The following is a 20,480-nucleotide window of genomic DNA, read 5'->3' on the forward strand; positions in this document are numbered from 1 at the left end:
GAAAGTGAAAAGTGAAAGTGAAGTCGCTCAGTCGCGTCCGACTCATAGCGACCCCATGAACGGCAGCCTACCAGGCGGCTCCATCCATGGGATTTTCTAGGCAAGAGTACTGGAGTGGCTTGCATTGCCTTCTTTGATGAAAAACCTGTACAGTGTATTAAAAAGCAGATTCTCACTTTGCTACAAAGGTCTGTAGTGTCAAAGCTATGATTTTTCCAGTAATCATGTACAGATGTGAGATCTGGACCATACAAAGGATGAATGCCAAAGAAGTGAGCTTTTGAATTGTGGTGCTTGAGAAGATTCTTGAGAGTCGCTTACACAACAAGGAGATCACACCAGTCAATCTGAAAGGAAATCAACTTCTGACCCCTGCTGTCTTAGCTGAGGCATCTACTGAGGGACTCCAGGAGGAAAGAACGGATGCTTCCACTGGAAAAGTGCCTAACCATGGCAGCTCCAAGCAAATAGTTTGTAGCTCCACCCCTGGAGGAAGCCCAGAAAAGCTGAGGGCTCTCTGTAGCCTGGGTCCCCCGATACATGTGTTGCATTCTCCCCAGCAGCATTGGAGGCAAAGGAAGGGGCATTCTTGGCCCTGGAGGAGGAGGATGGCTCAGGGATGCACTGGGACCACCACTTACCAAGTAGGCCTGGAAAGGAAAGAACAGGCATATATGGCAGAGAGCTGGTTACTGGGGTGTGGGAACAAGAGGGAACCAGCTCTGCATGAAGTACCTCACTCAAAAACCCCTGGAAGAGAAGTCCAGTGATAAGATCATCTGAGATAGGATGAAGAGAGTCTATTTCATTACCCCTTATAGTTCCTATGAATGAGGATATGGTGGAGTTGGTGGGTCATCACAAACTCTTGCATGGCCTAGACCATCTGCCAGTTGCTTTCCTTGGGGCTGCCTAGCCCCAGCTTCAGTCATGTAGTTATGGAGGAAATTGACAATCATGTGTGCTGCTGAGTCCTGGCCAATGACCATGTAAAACCAATCATAGCACCCCATGGCCCTGCCACGTTGGTTGATCTAGGGCTGTACAGGTGAACTGAGGTGAATCATTCAGGGAACACCCTTGAACTCTAATGGCTCCAAGCTTCTTTCCTTACTAGGAGATGCCTTCAGGATATAAAACCCTAGGACAGGTAGCTTGACTCCCTCACTAGGTGTAGAAGCCTTAAGGAAGAAAGTTGTCAGGCTAAGACCATCAAAAAAGAGGGAAGAGAAAGACCGAGGTTGAGAAAGAGAGAACTGATGACTTCTGATTTCTTGGGTCAAGTCACTGAGATCTTTGTATTTGCTCTGATTCTTGTGTCCTGGATTCCCAGAATCATTTCAATGAGTCTCCCTTTTCCTTGAAGCCAGTTGGAGTAGGGTACCTCCCAATTTTGTTTCAGACGTGGTTCTAGATCTTTCACCCCGGACACAAACAGAGGCAACCATTTATTTCAGTACAATTAAGAGTGAAACCCTTTATTCTTTATTGAGAATAGGGTCTGCAGACCACCAAACACAGTTCACCAGTCTCCTGGGCAGGAGTGCCCAAGATGTGAGTGAGTGTGTGTCAGAAGCAGCCTTACTGATTCCCGAACCACTCCAAGAATTTACACTGCCCTTGCCAGGCCAATCCTGTCATTTCCTCGATCATAGACTGAGAAATACAGCCTCAGGAAGATGTCACCCAGGATCCAGGTCTCTATAGGTGGACTCACAGCGATCTCTTCAAAGATGAAATAACAGCCTCTATAATTCTGAGGGAGTCAGAGAGACATATCACTCAGCATGAGCCCTTACCAGTGACTCTCCCCAACACCCAGACCCAGCAAAATACTTTGTTTTATTTCCCTCTTTTGGTAAGTGTCAAGGGGTTTTCTCATGAGCAGGGGCTATGAGAGTTCATCCAAAACCAAAGAAGGCCAAGACGTGAGGTTGCCATGAGGAAAGGTGTGGGGGAGGAGAGAGCTGGGAGTGGGGAAACAGAGGAATGAAAAACAACAAAGTCTTACTGTAGAGCATAAGGGATTATATTAAATATTCAGTGATAAATCACATGAAAAAGAATAAGAAAATATATATTTTTTATGTGTATAACTGAGTCACATTGCTGTGCAACAGAACTTAATGCAACACTGAAGATTAGCCACACTTCAATATAATTTTTTAGAAAAGAACAAGTGTGTCCATAGCTTTCCTCATTCCCAATTGCTTTCCTTCTGACTCCTGCTCCTTATTTTCTCTGCAGAGAATGCTGGTTCTCCTTTGGCAACCCCACAATCCATACTTTTTTAAAAAACTTTATTTTGTATTTGAGTATAGCTGATTAACAATAATCTGAATTTCAGGTGGACAGTAAAGGGACTCAATCATATGTATTCAAGTATCCTGGTCCCAAAGACACCCCTCCCATCCAGGATAACTGAGCAGATTTCCCTGTGCTACACAGTAACTCATTGTTGGTTATCCATATTAAATAGAGCAGTGCCCACAACACTTTCTTGAAGACTTAACTCAGGAACGCTGTTAAGCCTCCTTCAGCCCACAGTCACCCTCTTTGACCACTCCAGGCTTGGTTGGGTAACGTACTCTGGTTCCCCATCCCCACTGGTCAGTCCATAGCCCTCATCACCCATCGTAAGTCCCTGGTGCCCCAGTGCAGACTACCCTGGGATTCCATTTGGATGGAATCCCGTGTAGTTTTGCCTAGAACCAAGCAACCCTCCATAAGGCTTAATGAGTTTGTGGTTTTAGAATTCCTGAAATTCCCTCTTTTCCTCAGAGCCTTCTTTGAGCCCACCAGCCTGCTCTGAACTCCCGCTGGGAGCTGACATGAAGCCTCCACCCACTGCCGGGGCTGAGCAGTCGCTGTGCACCCTTTATTCATATTAGCATCCAACCTCCCCACAGAGGGGTTGAGTACAGCAACTCACAAAGGAGGCACCTGGCGGGAGCAAGGGAAAGATGCAGCCGAGAACTAGGCTGACCAAGTAATTTATCATCCAAACCAGGAAAACTGTGAAAAGGGAAGGGAGACTGTTAACTTATGCTGGAACATCATACTGGGACTGTCCCCACCATTTTCCTTGTAACATGGCCTATTTCAGGGACTGCTAGTGCTGAATTCCATGTTCATGTACCTACAGGTTCAGATGGAATTGAAGTTCTTTGAGGACTGAGGACCTTAGTGTTCCCCTCTCCCTGACCCCCACCATTCCATATGGTGTGGCCTCTACACATTTATTTCAGGAAAGTCAGTGTCTCACACGGCCCTTTATTCTCAAATGATTGGTTTTGTGGGAGGCACTGGCCCAGCCACACAGCTCAGCAGCATCTGCAATGGTATGACATGGCCTCCAGAGGGCGCCCTCCTCCCTGCAGCAGCCCAAGGGTTCCTGCATGCTCCAGTTTGAGAACCAACCCTCAGCACTGTCCCCTCACCTTGAGGATGTAGGCTCGAGCTGGTACTGGGTAGTTGATACCGTTAATGGTGAAAATAATAGAAGGCAGGTCCACAAAACATGAAACGTAGTGCTGTTAGAGAGAGAGGGTGAGAGGTTGACCCTGGAGATCCTTGTTGTATGTGGAGACTGGGAGTGACCCTGGGGCATGACCCTTCACCTTGGAACCCCATGGTGTGGCTCCGATGAGCTTCCGTATGTTATCGATCAGTGTTCTTGGGCCTTTGATCACTGATACCCCGGTGTCAACAACGGCCTCGCAGCCACCAGAACAAGCAATAACCTTTCTTCTCATGGAGATGCTGAGAGACAAAGGAAGAAAGTGGGTATCAAGGTCACTCTGAGTCTCCCCAGAGTTGTCCCCTTCCTGACTGTCTCCTAAACAGCCCTTTGTCTCTTGGCCTCTTTTCCTTTGCTCTTGACAAATCACCTTTCTTGACATCCTCGAATACTGTATGAATACACTAGGTTCTTTTGTACCCTGACAAGATCTTTTGTACCTTGCCTCCCTTAAGTGCCTGGCACCCAGTGGATACCCAATGCTTGTCTGTTCAATGAGTGAATGAAGACTGAGAAAACAATAAGAAACCTCCAGAGAGCTGTATCTGATGGGGAAAAATAACAAGTTACACACACAGAGTGAAGATGGAGATTCGCAAGGGCAGCAGATTCTCATAGTGGTGGGAGAGAGGGACTCCTCTGGGAGAAGGTGTCTGCCAGCACTGCTCCTACAACTAGCTCAGACCCTGAGACCCTGGCAAGGAAATACATGACTAGCCAACAGAAACTCCAAAGGACAGGTCAGCTTTTATCTGAGGGTATGACAGAATCCTATCAATTATGCCTCTTGTCCTCAGGTCACTGCTGTATCCCACCTTCCTGATTCTCTGTTATAGCCTCTGTCCCACTGTGTGCCCAAGAATATGGGGTGTCCTTTGTATTAGTTGCTTTCACATCTTAAGACTGCAGCCAACCTCTCTCCATTGCTGGGTAGCTCCTCCCTAAAAAGACCAGTTTTCCCCATTTTCTCAGGACTGCTCCTGTTTTTAAAATGGCGTTAGCTGTACTGAGAACTTCCTATGTCCTAGGTAGCCCTGGAGATTCGCTCATCTTATCATAACTCTGTTCAGGCTGGAGAAATTCTCCCTGATCCTCTATTCACCACACTGTAGAATCCTTTAACCATGCTCCCCACCTCAAAGGGCAGTGGGTGCAGCATTGTCCCAGCTGCAAAGACCTCTCTGATGCCTTTTAGGACCCTGGTCCAAGCCATGCTCAGAAGGCCTGGGGATTAAGAACCTATGGGTTGTTTGTGTATCTATGTGCTTTGTGTTTGTTTTTATGTGTTGATTGAACTGAAATGATATGTGTCTCTGTGTGTGCTTGTGTGTCTCTGACTAGCTATGCATGTTTTTATGTGTTGATGGGTATGTTTATATGTGGCTGCTTGTGTGTTTTCATGTTTGTCTGTGTTGTTGTGAGTAGTGTATATCTGTGTGATTGTGTGTTTGAGAATGCATTTGTGTGTGTCTGCCTGTGTCCATGAACAGTAGTGGGAGCATCACTTGGACTGACCCTCAGAAGGAGAGGCTTACCTGTCCATGTGTACCATCCAGTCACCTGCTTGGATCAATGGTACCCAGTTGAGCTCTCCCTTGTAGTAGCGGTGGTCCACCCCACCAAACATCACCACACTCCCCTCCTGCTCGTCTCTGTAGAGAGAAGTGATGGGGGGATCCTTGGAGGACAGTAACAACACTTTCTGAGAGCTGTGCTTGTCCACCCATCAAGGCCCTAATAAGGTCCCCATGTGCAGATGCAGAAATCGAGTCTAGGAGAGATTGAGATCCAGATTGAGGTCTGTTACTGGCTAATGAATGGCACAGAGGAGGTTAGAAGCTGAAGCACTTGGCAGGGCTCCACCCACTATGTCTTCTGAAGATGCCCTGGACCTCCAGCAACCTGAGTGTTCAGACACCTTCAGAGGACAGGGTGCTGAAGTGTTTTTGGCTTTCCCCTTGTCCACCTTGTCATTTTTCAGGAAAATCAAGGCCTGGGGGTTCTAAGGGTGTGGGTTCAGTCACCCAGCATTGGCTCCAATGGCATGTGACCTCTAACGTCAAAAGGTCTCCAAACTCAAAAGGGACCCCGCTTCTGCTCTCCCTTTCATGAAATGCCTCATATTTCTTGAACAACGTCCCATACTTTTGTGTCCCACACTTTCATTTATCACTGGGTCCTACAAATTGGGTAGCTGGTCCTGGGCTCCCAGTGAAATGAAAATGATAAAGGAAAGATATTCACCATCCTTCTCCTTCATTCCTTATCAAATTCATAATCAAATCCTAATGCCTTTTCCTTGAACTTGTTTCCTGTTGCCTTCCATTAGCCTTCCTCCTCACTCACCCCCCTAGACCAAGTAACTGGTCTTGAGCCCAGGAGTAGGGTTCCAATAAACTTTTATTCCTAAAAGCCAGGGGTGAAGCCAGGTAGGGTCCTGGGTCCATAGTTATCCTGGGTTAGATTATCTCTCAGATACTTCTTATTTAAGTGTTGTGTAAATTTTTGTGAAACTGAAAGTATCTTGCAGCTAATTAGGAGAAAGAGATTGTCCATCTCAGACTTACGTGCTCAAGTAGAAGGCAAAAACAGGCTCAGAAATGGCACCTTCATTCTTCAGCTTGTCAAAGATGGGGATTGCTCCAGAAGAGGACATGTTGGGGTAGTTCAAGCCCAAGATGCCATCAAAAGTTATATCCTCAAACCCGTATTCCTCCATGCTTAGACCGAACGGCTGGTCAGTGCTTACAAGGTCCCCAATCTGTGGGAAAGAAAAGTGTTTCTATCTACAGATACATGAAGTGGGGGAAGCAGGCCATAGGTTCATTACACTCTCAAGGGTCCTCTAGAGTGAGAACTCATTCATCAGGCCCCTTGACTTCTCAGGTCCCCAGTTTCCCACTCTGGATACCTGAAGCACTTGACTGCCCCCAGGGTCCCCAGATCAGTTTTATCCTGTCCCCAAACACCCCACAGCAACTTCAATCCTGAAAAGCCAGCCTAATTCCACCTTTTATGACATGTGTGCCCTCCTCAAGGCCCTTGCTGTCTGTACCTCAGTTTCCTCATATGTTTCATGACCTAATCAGAGTAACTGCTGTGTGGGGTTGTTGCAGGACTAAACCAGTTATCACCTGAAAGTGCCTGGAACAGTCTGTGAATATAAGAGTAGGTGCTTTTTTCCCCTCTTCTCGCTCCCAGCAAAATGATCCTTGAACTGCTCATGGGCAGAGGAGGTGCAAGTCCACACCTCAAACCACTCTCTGCGTGAGCTAATCTGTTTTCTCATGTGTCACCACAGGCATTGCTTCCCCAGAGACATGACCCTGTGGATAAGATGGCCAATATATATGGGAGTTAGGCTAGGAAGGGTCCTGGCAGGTGGTCTTGCATCTGTTTTGCCAAAAGTGGTCAGTCCATAGCCACTCCTGACTCAGCATATGTCACACTGTTACCCGAACTGTGTCATGAGCAACAACTCCTTTCATTCTCCCAGATTCGTAGGCGACGCTGAAGGTCTTATTGGTAATCCGGAAGGTAGAAGACAGATGATATCTGAACCTATTGTGTGTAGCTGGAGACACAAGAGATGAGTGTCATCAGGTGCCAAGGATGGAAACAGGGCAGCAGGGCAAGTGAAGGATGGTCTGGGTATGGGGTGTCTGTACTCACAATAGGCTGCAGTGGCGCAAAAGTCAGAGGCCATCCACAAGTCAGATGAGCCTGTGTCAAAGATAACCTGGAATTCCTGAGGGGGTGTTCCAATGGTGATGCTACCCATGTAGACCACCTACAGGGAGAAGGATGGAGTGGGTTAGTGCAGAAATGGCTACGCTCTATTCCCACACTGATGCCTCCCTCTGGGTGTCACATATTTCTTGAGATCACTTTCTAACCACCATGCAGTTCATAGACGTTGGTCACAGAGGTATCTGCATTTGATATATTTTCGCTATGCTACATTGTATGCAGGATATTGACTCTATGACCAGGCGTTGAAGTGGTACCTCCTGCATGGGAAGCCCAGAGACATAACCACTGTGCCTCCAGGACCACTGGGCACACAAGGAAGTCCTGGTGCCTTCATTTGAGAAGCTCTGTAGTCTCTTCAATCCCAGCCTTAGCACGCCCTTCTCCAGGAGGTCCTTCTTGTTCAACCCCAGCCACTCCCTCCAAACTCAGATCACATCCAATTAACACCACACACGTGACCATTTCATTTTACATGTATTTACTCTTTGCCTATCTCTCAGGCTGGCATGAGCATTTTTGAAGACAAAATAAGCCCTTTGTCTAATCTGAAAACAGTAACCACAGTGATTCTTATGGCCATACAAGGGAATACAGGTTCAGTAACTTTTTACTGCTGTCTTTCTTGCATCTCAGAAAACTGAATTCCTCTACCTGAGGATTCACAATTGCTTTGCAGTTGGTTCTACCTTTTGAACAGAGATGGTTCACTCTTCATCTGTAACTGAGGGGCTCACTTAGTTCTGAAGGAACAATTGTCCTCAAACTAATGACACATGTTTGACACAGAAATGGATATTTACCTGCCACCTGGTAATTGCCAGGTCCAGTCACAAAAACAAACAGTTGTGGAGGAGAGTGCCTTCTCCTCTGGTCGGAGTCCCTATTTTCCAGTGTCTCGGCCTCCTGCAGGACCCCCAACCCCAACATCCCACCTGGCACCTCCAGATGAGCCCCAGTGCTAGGCTAGAGCACCAGGGGGCGCTGTGGAGCACCATCCTCCCGAAATACTCACATCCTCGATGTTTTTCAGCGGGTGAATAGTTAAATTTGAGCCACGAAAAGACATCTGGGACAGTCTATAAGCATGCTCCTTCAGGAAATTGTTCAGCATGTTTTTTCCCCTGAGGGTGTTTCTCATGGTCTTCACTCTCCTTAGAGGTATTCTTTCACCGAGCATTTGACAAAGAAAACAAACAAGACGCCACAATTAGCTGTCAGTGTTAAGGTATAACTGTCATTGTAATGGCCCTTTGTGTTTTCTAATCATTTTTATGAGGCATATTGTTATCAGAATTTTATGCATATACCATGGCAAAGACAGATTTGAATACAGGATCTGTTCTGCAGCTTTGGGTAAGCTGTATGACCATGTGGTGTCTCAGTCTCCCCTTCGGTATGGTGGAATGTAACAATACAAACCCTCCAGAAAGAATATCTTGGGGATAAGTGAAGTGATAGATATAAGGTACCTGATAGATAGGAAGTGTCAACAATGACAGCCATTAGCATTTATTTTGCCATCCCACTCATTCCTTCTCATAGAACCTCAAGGAATGAGATAGAAGGAGGACTATTATCATCTTTTAGAAGAGAGCAATTTGAAATGCAAGAGGTTTCTGAATTGGCTGTGGTCACACTGCTTGTCAGATATAAAACAGTGTATATAAAACAGTGTATCTTTCTCTAAGTTGAAAGAGAAGAGAGAGTTGAAAGAAGAATCTAAGATATAGGGAATGACTAAGGGAAATTCAGAGGCTTGAGAAGGAAGTAAGAGTCAAGTGAACAATTGAAAACAAACAACACAAAAAGAAAAACACTCCCAGTGACTTCAAAAGAGATGGAGAAACAAATGACAGTGATACAGACATGCAGACATAGACATATACACACTGAAGTAGATAGGAAGAAAAGAGGACATGTTGAATAAAATGTAGAAATGCTATTCCACAGGACCACATCGACATCTTCATAGACTGTGCACTGAACAGTTGCAAGGAGTTGCATTTTCAATAGGTAATGACATGACTGGACCCCAAAATTTGTGCAACCCAACCAAAATCTTGGAATCCACATTTCCTATTGCAAGTTACTTATCAATAAGTAAGAGTGGAGCTTTAAGACTCTTAGGGAAATATTCCATTCCCTTCTAAACCTGATGGCTGGAAGAATAATCAGATGAAAAGAAAAATCCGAGAAAGGAATATGATGTGGCTTACAGTCCCCATACTTACTTGACTATGCACTCTGAGAAGGCCACCAGCCCAAGGAGCACAATCCACTTCATGCTTCTTTCCTGGCTCCAAGTATTCAGGGAACTTTGGGTTCTTAGCATGTAATGGTGACCAGGAGCCCCTAGTTATATATGATCTGACCTACCCGAGTTTTCCCCTTTAGGCCACTAAAAGATCTGAAAAAAACACAAAGGTCTCGATAAAATCTTTATCTTCATCAGTGTCCTTGGTGAGTAGCCTTTGAAGCTTCTCAGAATACAGAGAATTGAACTGTAATCTCTTCCTTGAAGCTTGGCTGGAAAATCAAACTGATCTGCATGGACATCTAAGAAGTTTGAGAACCCTGCCTACATGGAGAAAAAACTACTAAGAACATCATGAAAATGGATAGTAGGGGCTGCGCTCGACATTCTTGGTCTCATGTCATCTTCCTAGGCACTTCATGAGAAATGCATTGCTGTCTTCATTGAAGAGGAGATTGCTAGGAGGATAAATGGTCAAATGGCAAAGTGAAGACTTCAGGGACAGCTTAAGAACATACAACTGGCTTTAGGTAGTGGGTCTAATGGCAGACATCAGGGGCACCTATGATGCCAGGCTGCATCAAAGATTTAGGGAAGAATATTACTTTAATTGTATGGTTTCAGTATTGGAAGATATGCTGTATGCATCCACAAGATATTTTATATCTTCCAACAACTGGACAAGGAAGAACTGTGTGCTAGGTTCTGGGTTAAAGGCTTCAAAGTCAAAGTTAATCAAGACAAAAGTAGTCTTTAACTTAAGAGAGCTAGCAGTATAGCTCTCACAAATTCATGGCCCCAGGAAGCAGGAGATATGATACTAAGACTAGATGGACATGTTGGAATCTGGGCAGCACAGGCCTTACCACTGGGAGCAGCCTTTCCTCCACTTCACCCATGCTGGAAAGCGGGCCAGTTGGCCATGTTTTCAAGGGAATTGGAAGTTTGGATATTTATGTACAATCTACTAATTTTAATGTTAGCAACAAACCCCCCCCCCCAAAAAAAAAGAAAAAAAAAAAAACAGTGGTAACGAAATATCCACAGCGATGTGCTGGAATCAGCCTTCAGTCTCTGCAATTTTTTGCTTCCGGCCAAGAGTTGGGGGTGCAGTAGGGACAGAGAGGAATTTAATTCATGTTGTTCAACTTAAAAAGGGACTGAGGTAGTTCTATTTGCAATTTTTTAAGGAATCTCCACACTGTTCTCCATAGTGGCTGTACTAGTTTGCATTCCCACCAACCCAGCAATCCCACTTCTGGGCATACACACCAAGGAAACCAGAATTGAAAGAGACACATGTACCCCAATGTTCATCGCAGCACTCTTTATAATAGCCAGGACATGGAAACAACCTAGATGTCCATCAGCAGATGAATGGATAAGAAAGCTGTGGTACATATACACAATGGAGTATTACTCAGCTGTTAAAAAGAATACATTTGAATCAGTTCTGATGAGATGGATGAAACTGGAGCCGATTATACAGAGTGAAGTAAGCCAGAAAGAAAAACACCAATACAGTATACTAACACATATATATGGAATTTAGGAAGATGGCAATGACGACCCTGTATGCAAGACAGGGAAAGAGACACAGCTGTGTATAACGGACTTTTTGGACTCAGAGGGAGAGGGAGAGGGTGGGATGATTTGGGAGAATGACATTCTAACATGTATACTATCATGTAAGAATTGAATCGCCAGTCTATGTCTGACGCAGGATGCAGCATGCTTGGGGCTGGTGCATGGGGATGACCCAGAGAGATGTTATGGGGAGGGAGGTGGGAGGGGGGGTTCATGTTTGGGAACACATGAAAGAATTAAAGAAAAATAAAAATAAAAAATAAATTCCATATAAAAAAATTAAAAAAATAATAATAAAAAAATTAAAAGGGACTGAATGCATACTAAACATGCTGTCACATTGGAAAATATCCTGATATTAGGAAAGATTGAAGGCAGGAGGAAAAGTGGAAGACAAAGAATGAGACGGTTAGATGGCATCACCAAGTTGATGGACATGAGCTTGAGCAAGCTCCGGGAGTTAGTGATGGATAGGGAAGCCTGGCATGCTGCAGTCTATGGTGGTGCGAAGAGACTGACACAACTGAACTACTGAACTGAACTGAACCAATTAAGAACAAAGACTAATAAATCTAATTGCATCAGGTTGTTAACTAGCTACCTGTAACAACACATTACTTCAGTTCAGTTCAGTCCAGTTCAGTCGCTCAGTCGTGTCAGACTCTTTGCAACCCCATGAATCGAAGCATGCCAGGCCTCCCTGTCCATCACCAACTCCCGGACTTCACCCAGACTCACGTCCATCGAGTCAGTGATGCCATCCAGCCATCTCATCCTCTGTCATCCCCTTCTTCTCCTGCCCCCAATCCCTCCCAGCATCAGAGTCTTTACGCATGAGCCAACTCTTCTCATGATGTGACCAAGGTACTGGAGTTTCAGCTCTAGCATCATTCCTTCCAAAGAAATCCCAGGGCTGATCTCCTTCAAATGGACTGGTTGGATCTCCCTGCAGTCCAAGGGACTCTCAAGAGTCTTCTCCAACACCAAAGTTTAAAAACATCAATTCTTCAGCGCTCAGCTTTCTTCATAGTCCAACTCTCACATCCATACATGACCACTGGAAAAACCATAGCCTTGACTAGATGGACCTTAATCGGCAAAATAATATCTCTGCTTTTGAATATGCTATCTAGTTTGGTCATAACTTCTTCCCAGGAGTAAGCATCTTTTCATTTCATGGCTGCAATCACCATCTGCGGTGATTTTGAAGCCCCAAAAAATAAAGTCTGACACTGTTTCAACTGTTTCCCCATCTATTTCCCATGAAGTGATGGGACCAGATGGCATGATCTTCGTTTTCTGAATGTTGAGCTTTAGGCCAACTTTTTCACTCTCTACTTTCACTTTCAACAAGAGGCTTTTTAGTTCCTCTTCACTTTCTGCCATAAGGGTGGTGTCATTTGCGTATCTGAGGTTATTAATATTTCTCCTGGCAATCTTGATTCCAGCTTGTGTTTCTTCCAGTCCAGCGTTTCTCATGATGTACTTTGCATATAAGTTAAATAAGCACGGTGGCAATATACAGCCTTGATGTACTCTTTAAGTGGCTTTAAAATTCAAACTTATGACTCTACATTCAGAGTGGAATATCTTCTAAGGAAAAACAAAAATACTGCCCATCAAAAACAAAATGAAAGAAAACAAAAAGAAAAAAAAAAGGAAATAAATCTGAAACTATATTCAACAACGTCAGTTCAGTTCAGTTGCTCAGTCGTGTCCGACTCTTTGTGAGCCCATGAACGGCAGCACGCAAGGCCTCCTTGTCCATCACCAACTCCTGGAGTCCACACTTACCCATGTCCATTGAGTTGGTGATGCCATCCAACCATCTCATCCTCTGTCATCCCCTTCTCCTCCTGCCCTCCATCTTTTTCCCAAAATCAGGGTCTTTTCAAATGAGTCAGCTCTTTGCATCAGGTGGCCAAAATATTGGAGTTTCAGCTTCAGCATCAATCCTTCCAGTGAACATTCAGGACTGATTTCCTTTTGATGGACTGGGTGGAACTCCTTGTAGTCCAAGGGACACTCAAGAGTCTTGTCCAACACCGCAGTTCAAAAGTATCTATTCTTCGGAGCTCAGCTTTCTTATAGTCCAACTTTCCCATCCATACATGACCACTGGAAAAACCATAACCTTGACTACACAGACCTTTGTTGACAAAGTAATGTCTCTGCTTTTCAATATGCTGTCTAGATTGGTCTCAACTTTCTTTTCAAGATGTAAGTGTCTTTTAATTTCATGGCTGCAATCACCATCTGCAGTGATTTTGGAGCCCAGAAATTGACATCAACCAGTTTCTTCAATGTTTCCCCATCTATTGGCCGTGAAGTGATGGGACCAGATGCCATGATCTTAGTTTTCTAAATGCTGAGTTTTAAGCCAACTTTTTAATCTCGTCTTTCACCTTCATCAAGATGTTCTTTTTCTTCTTCTTTTCTGCAATAGGTGATGTCATCTGCATATCTGAGGCTATGGATATTTCTCCCGGCAATCTTGATCCAACCTATGCTTCCTCCAGCCCAGCGTTTTCATGATGTACTCTGCATATAAGTTAAATAAGCAGGGTGACAATATACAGCCTTGACGTACTCCTTTCCTATTTGAAATGAGTCTGTTGTTCCATGTCCAGTTCTAACTGTTGCTTCCTGACCTGTGTACAGGTTTCTCAAGAGGCAGGTCAGGTGATCTGGTATTCCCATCTCTTTAAGAAATTTCCACATTTTATTGTGATCCATACAGTTAAATGCTTTGGCATAGTTAGTAAAGCAGAAGTAGGTGTTTTTTTCTGGGATTCTCTTGCTTTTTTGATAATCCACCAGATGCTGGCAATACAATCTCTGGTTCCTCTGCCTTTTCTAAAACCAGCTGGATAATCTGGAAGTTCATGGCTCACGTATTGCTGAAACCTGGCTTGGATAATTTTAAGCATTACTTTACTAGCATGTGAAATGAGTGCAATTGTGCTGAACTTCGAGCATTCTTTGGCACTGCTTTTACTTGGGATTGGAATAGAATAGAAGTGACCTTTTCCAGGTGTGTGGCCACTACTAGGTCTTCCAATTTTTCTAGCATATTGAGTACAACACTTTCACAGCATCATATTTCAGAATTTGAAATAGCTCAACTAGAATTCCATGACCTCCACTAGCTTTGTTCGTAGTGATGCTTCCTAAGGCCCATTTGACTTCACATTCCAGGATTTCTGGCTCTAGATGAGTGATCACACCATCGTGATTATCTGGGTCTTGAATACATTTTTTGTACAATTCCTTTGTGTATTTTTGTCACCTCTTCTTAATATCTTCTGCTTCTGTTAGGTCCGTACAATTTCTGTCCTTTATTGAGCTCATCTTTGCATGAAATATTCCCTTGGTGTCTCTAATTTTCTTGAAGAGATGTTTAGTCTTTCCCATTCTATTGTTTTCCTCTATTTCTTTGCATTGATCACTGAGGAAGGCTTTCTTATCTCTCCTTGCTATTTTTTGTAACTCTGCATTCAAATGGGTATATCTGTGCTTTTCTCCTTTGCTTTTTGCTTCCCTTCTTTTCACAGCTAGCTATCTGTTAAGCCTCCTCAGACAGCCAGTTTGCTTTTTTGCATTTATCTTTCTTGGGAATGGTCTTGATTCCTGTTTCCTGTACAATGTTATGAACCTCCATCCATAGTTCATCAGGCACTATGTCTATTAGATCTAGTCCCTTAAATCTATTTCTCACTTCCAATGTATAGTGCTAAGGGATTTGATTTAGGTCATATTTGAATGGTCTAGTGCTTTTCTCCACTTTCTTCAATTTCAGTCTGAATTAACCGATAAGGAGTTCATAATCTGAGCCACTGTCAGCTCCCACTATCATTTTTGCTAACTGTATAGAGCTTCTCCATCTTTGCTGCAAAAAATATAATCAATCTGATTTTGGTGTCGACCATCTGCTGATGTCCATGTGTAGAGTCTTCTCTTGTGTTGTCAGAAGAGGGTATTTGCTATGGCAAGTGTGTTCTCTTGGCAGAACTCTATTAGTCTTTGCCCTGCTTCATTCTGTACTCCAAGGCCAAGTTTGTGTGTTACTTCTGATGTTTCTTGACTCCTACTTTTTCATTACAGTCCCCTATAATAAAAACGACACCTTTTTGGGGTGTTTTCTAGAAGGTCTTGTAGGTCTTCATAGAACTATTCAACTTTAGCTTCTATAGTGTTACTGATGGTGGCATAGACTTGGATTATCATGATATTGAATGGTTTGCCATGGAAACGAACAGATGTCATACTGGTATTTTTGAGATTGCATCCAAGTACTGCATTTCAGACTCTTTTGTTGACTATAATGTCTACTCCATTTCTTCTAAGGGATTCATGCCCACAGTTGTAGATATAATGGTCATCTGAGTTAAATATACCCATTCCAATCCATCTAAGTTTGCTGATTCTTAGAATGTCTATGTTCACTCTTGTCATCTCCTGGTTGACCTCTTCCAATTTGCATTCATTCATGGCCCTAACAATCCAGGTTCCTATGCAATATTGCTCTCTACAGCATTGAATCTTGCTTTCATCACCATTCCCACCCACAACTGGATGTTGTCTTTGCTTTGGCTCCACCCCTTCATTCTTTCTGAAGTTATTTCTCCATTGATCTCCAGTAGCATATTGGGTGCCTACCAGCCTGGGAAGTTCATCTTTCAGTGTCCTATCCTTTTGCCTTATCATACTGTTCATGGGGTTCTCAAGGCAAGAATACTAAAGTGGTTTGCCATTCCCTTCTCCAGTGGACCACATTCTGTCAGACCACTCTACCATGATCTGTCCATCTTGGGTGGCCCCACAAGGCATGGCTTAGTTTCATTGAGTTAGACAAGGCTGTGGTCCATGTGACAGATTGGCTAGTTGTCTGTGAATGTGGTTTCAGTTTGTCTGCCCTCCAATGCCCTCTCTCAGGGCCTACCATCTTACTTGGGTTTCTCTTACCTTGGATGTGGGTTATTGCTTTACTGCTCCAGCCAAGTGCAGCTGCTGCTCCTTACCTTGGAAGTAAGGTAGCTCCTCTCAGCTGCTGCCCCTGATTTGGACGTGGGGTAGTTCATCTCCACCATGCATCTGCGCTCCCGTTACAGCTACCATGCATCTGCACCATCATTGCAGCTGCGGCGAGCAATAATTCAACAACTTATTGTTGCTCATATAGTTTCTGTTATTGTGACAGAATAGTATGTATGTTAACAGGTACAAGCAAGACAATAATTAAAACTAATGTTCTGAAATAAGGCTTTCAGTGGCTAGGAAAAGAGGTTCACACATAACATATAGAAGGTTAATTCAAACCCTGCTGTCTTAAATCTTGAACTGAAAGCATAAGTTTCTACAAACTAATTATATTATATTCCATTCTATTTTAATTTTTCAGGAAAATGTGTACTTCCTCCTCCGACCACTGTAAAGCCTAGAAGGAATGACAACTTGATAACAGGGACTATTCTGAGGTCTTACATCTAGCTTCTAAATACATTTTTCATCAGAAGATCTTAAAGAGATGGCTGATTTCAGGACTGGGTAAAGAAATGCTCAAAATAATCTTGGCATCTTGAAGGACCAGAAAGCTGAGGGACTTCAAAGACCAATGGGGACTGGACAGAAAGTTTAGGAATTCAAACAAAAAGGCCAAACATCTACCAGTTTGTTGGGCAGAATGATGTTTCTGCTTCTCAACACACTGTTTATGTTTCCCAAAGCTTTCCTGCCAAGAAGTTAATGTCTTCTGATTTCATGGCTGCAGGCAGCATCCACTGTGGTTTTAAAAGTTAAGATGAAGAAACCTATCACTGCTTCCGACTTTTCTCCTTCTATTTGCCATGAAGGATGGGGCTGGATCCCATGATGTTAGTTTTTAAATATTTAAATTTAAGCTCTTGGATTACAAGGAGATCCAACTAGTCCATTCTGAGGGAGATCAGCCCTGGGATTTCTTTGGAAGGAATGATGCTAAAGCTGAAACGCCAGTACATTGGCCACCTCATCGAAGAGTTGACTCATTGGAAAAGACTCTGATGCTAGGAGGGATTGGGGGCAGGAGGAGAAGGGGACAACAGAGGATGAGATGGCAGGATGGCATCACTGACTCAATGGAAGTGAGTCTGTGTGAACTCCGGGAGTTGGTGATGGACAGGGAGGCCTAGCGTACTGCGATTCATGAGGTCACAAAGAGTCAGACATGACTGAGGAACTGAACTGAACTGAGTATCTAAATTTGCCCTACCGAATATAAATATCAAAATTAATGGCAAAATATTTTTTGGTCTCCTCGACACTAGATTTGATATTACTATTGTTTCCAAACATTTATGGCCCAAATCCTGGCTTTTATAAAAAATTTCTTGGGGAATTCCAAGGATTTCTCAAACCAAAGTATAAGAGTTTTATCAGAGCACTCAAATTTATCCATGTGAGGGACCAGAAGGCCAACCTGCAACATTAAATCTTATGTGATAGATGCAGCCCTTAATCTAATAAGAAGGGACTTGCTTTTTTTTTTTTTTTTTTTTTTTAGTTTTTTATTTTTTAAATTTTAAAATCTTTAATTCTTACATGCATTCCCAAACATGAACCCCCCTCCCACCTCCCTCCCCATAACATCTGATGCAATGGCAAACTCAGATATACATTCCACATTTTTCCTAGGGGCCACTGCTCATTTAACAAACAATACAATTATTAAAATAACTTGGAAGACTGACAAGCCTATTTGGACAGAGCAGTGGCCCCTCACGAAAGAGAAATTACAGGTGGCTAAGAAACTTATTGACTATCCCAAAGCCTTTGACTGTGTGGATCACAATAAACTGTGGAAAATTCTAAAAGAGATGGGAATACCAGACCACCTGACCTGCTTCGTCAATGTATGGCAAAACCAATACAGTATTGTAAAAGTAAAATAAAGTAAAAATTAAAATTAAAAAAATAAGAAACCTATATGCAAGTGAAGAAGCAACAGTTAGAACTGGGCATGGAACAACAGACTGGTTCCAAATAGGAAAAGGAGTACGTCAAGGCTGTATATTGTCACCCTGCTTATTTAACTTATATGCGGAGTACATCATGAGAAATGCTGGGCAAGAAGAAGCACGAGATAGAATCAAGATTGCCAGGAGAAATATCAATAACCTCAGATATGCAGATGACACCACCCTATGGCAGAAAGTGAAGAGGAACTAAAAAGCCTCTTGAGGAAAATGAAAGACAATGAAAAAGTTGACTTAAAGCTCAACTTTCAGAAAACGAAGATCATGCCATCTGGTCCCATCACTTCATGGGAAATAAATGGGAAACAGTGGAAACAGTGTCAGACTTTATTTTGAGGGGGCTCCAAAATCACTGCAGATAGTGATTGCAGCCGTGAAATTAAAAGAGGCTTACCCCTTAGAAGAAAAGTTATGACCAACCTAGGTAGTATATTGAAAAGCAGAGACATTATCTTGCCAACAAAGGTCCGTCTAGTCAAGGCTATGGTTTTTCCAGTGGACATGCATGGATGTGAGAGTTGGACTGTGAAGAAAACTGAGCACCGAAGAATTGATGCTATCAAACTGTGGTGTTGGAGAAGACTCTTGAGAGTCCCTTGGACTGTAAGGAAATCCAACCAGTCCATTCTAAAGGAAATCAGTCTTGGGTGTTCGTTGGAAGGACTGATGCTGAAGCTGAAACTCCAATACTTTGGCCACCTCATGCGAAGAGTTGACTCATTGGAAAGGACCCTGATGCTGGGAAGGATTTGGGGCAGGAGGAAAAGGGGACGACAGAGGATGTGATGGCTTGATGGCATCAAGCCATCACTGACTCAACGGACATGAGTTTGTGTGAACTCTGGGAGTTGGTGATGGACAGGGAGGCCTGGCGTGCTGCGATTCGTGGGGTCGCAAAGAGTCGGACACGACTGAATGACTGAACTGAACTGAACTGAAGCTGGCCCAATGTGTCCAAATGTTAATAGTCAACATCTAAATTGTCACTGTGATAGATTTCTAGGGCACCACCTCAACATTCTGAGCACTGAGAAAGAAAAACAATCATCAATATTAATGCTATGTTTGTTTCTATTAAGCATAGGTTATGTAACTACAAACTGTTCCAGGGAAACAAAGTAGATTGTCCCTTCTGGGGATGATGAGAGTGTGACGGGAAGCAGCTATAATACAGATGAGGCCTCACTCTCTGGCCTGCAGCTCACCTCCTGCTGTGAAGGTCTGGTTCCTAATAGACCAAGGACTGGTACTGGTTGTGAACCACTGTACTTGTATTGTGGACTCCTGCTCTATACCCAATAGTGGGACATTCTGTAGGACAAACCACCCTGCTTCCTCCCAGTTTCTGAACAAATAAATGGCATTAAAATTGGAAGAGGAACACTTATTTAGTCATAAAGGAGAACAACCAAGTGCAACATAGGATAACATTCTTTCAATAAACTGTGAAAAGACATCTGCTTTTTGAGAATCAGGGAAATTTGCACATGGACTGGATATAAAGTGTTCATTTTGGAGGGAACAAAAGAGCATTTTTTTTTCAATATCCTATCATTCTACCAGAAATACTCACTATATGGATTTTGTGAAATGCTCATCTTGTCCCTAAAATACTTCAGGAAAAATGAATAAGGAGTAAAAGAGAGAATGAAATGGTGGTTTGCTTGATTTAAGAACAGATAGCAGCTATGGAGTGAATTGTGTCCACCCTTGACTCCTAATATGATGATATTAGGGAGTAGGGCCTTAGGGAGGTTCCCAGGTTGACATGGGGTTTTGATGGTGGTCCCTCATGATGGGATTAGCCTTTCCCTCTTTTTCTCTCTTATTCTCCCTCTTCTTCCTTCCCTTCAACCACCACATGTGAGAACATAGCAAGATGAGAAAGACTGATGCAAGTCAAAATGGTCTCCGCTGGGAACTCAATTGGCCATCACCTTGATTTTGCATAGTCTCCAGTCTATGACAATCTGCGGGACTAAGAGGTTAGTTTTGTAGTTATTGACGCTGAATGATGAAATATAGGGTTCATGACACTCTTCTTTCTTATATTTGTTATGTTTGAAATAGTTTTGCAGTAAGAAATTTATAGAAAGTCAATTTTGAAGTTTCTGTCTTAGTGATATTGAGAGTTTGAGATTAATATATGTCTACTACTTTATTTAGTAGATAATCAACAAAGACCTACTATACAGCACAGGAATTCTGCTCAATTGTCTGTAATATCCTGTATGGGAAAATAATCTAAGAAACAATAGGTACATGTATATGTATAAGGGAATTATTTTCCCATACAACTAATATTAATACAGTGCTGTAAGTCAACTACACTCCAGTTCAAATTTAAACCTGA

The 20,480-nt window shown here is 43.2% G+C and overlaps 1 protein-coding gene across 1 annotated transcript; it reads right to left on the bottom strand.

Annotated features, from left to right (window-relative positions):
- Positions 1–1,462: 1,462 nt before the first annotated feature.
- On the bottom strand, positions 1,463–9,639 carry LOC101104438 (pregnancy-associated glycoprotein 1-like). Its single transcript, XM_027959317.3, has 9 exons — positions 9,505–9,639; positions 8,286–8,436; positions 7,193–7,310; positions 6,976–7,094; positions 6,088–6,281; positions 5,056–5,172; positions 3,621–3,762; positions 3,441–3,533; positions 1,463–1,756 (listed from the first exon to the last, which is right to left on the bottom strand). Exons 1-9 carry the CDS (start codon positions 9,603–9,605, stop codon positions 1,610–1,612), a joined length of 1,182 nt encoding a protein of 393 aa, XP_027815118.1. The 5' UTR covers positions 9,606–9,639; the 3' UTR covers positions 1,463–1,609.
- Between the last annotated feature and the right edge of the window lie 10,841 nt (positions 9,640–20,480).

Source organism: Ovis aries, chromosome 21 (assembly GCF_016772045.2).
Source record: "Ovis aries strain OAR_USU_Benz2616 breed Rambouillet chromosome 21, ARS-UI_Ramb_v3.0, whole genome shotgun sequence".
NCBI classification, from domain to species: Eukaryota; Metazoa; Chordata; class Mammalia; order Artiodactyla; family Bovidae; genus Ovis; species Ovis aries.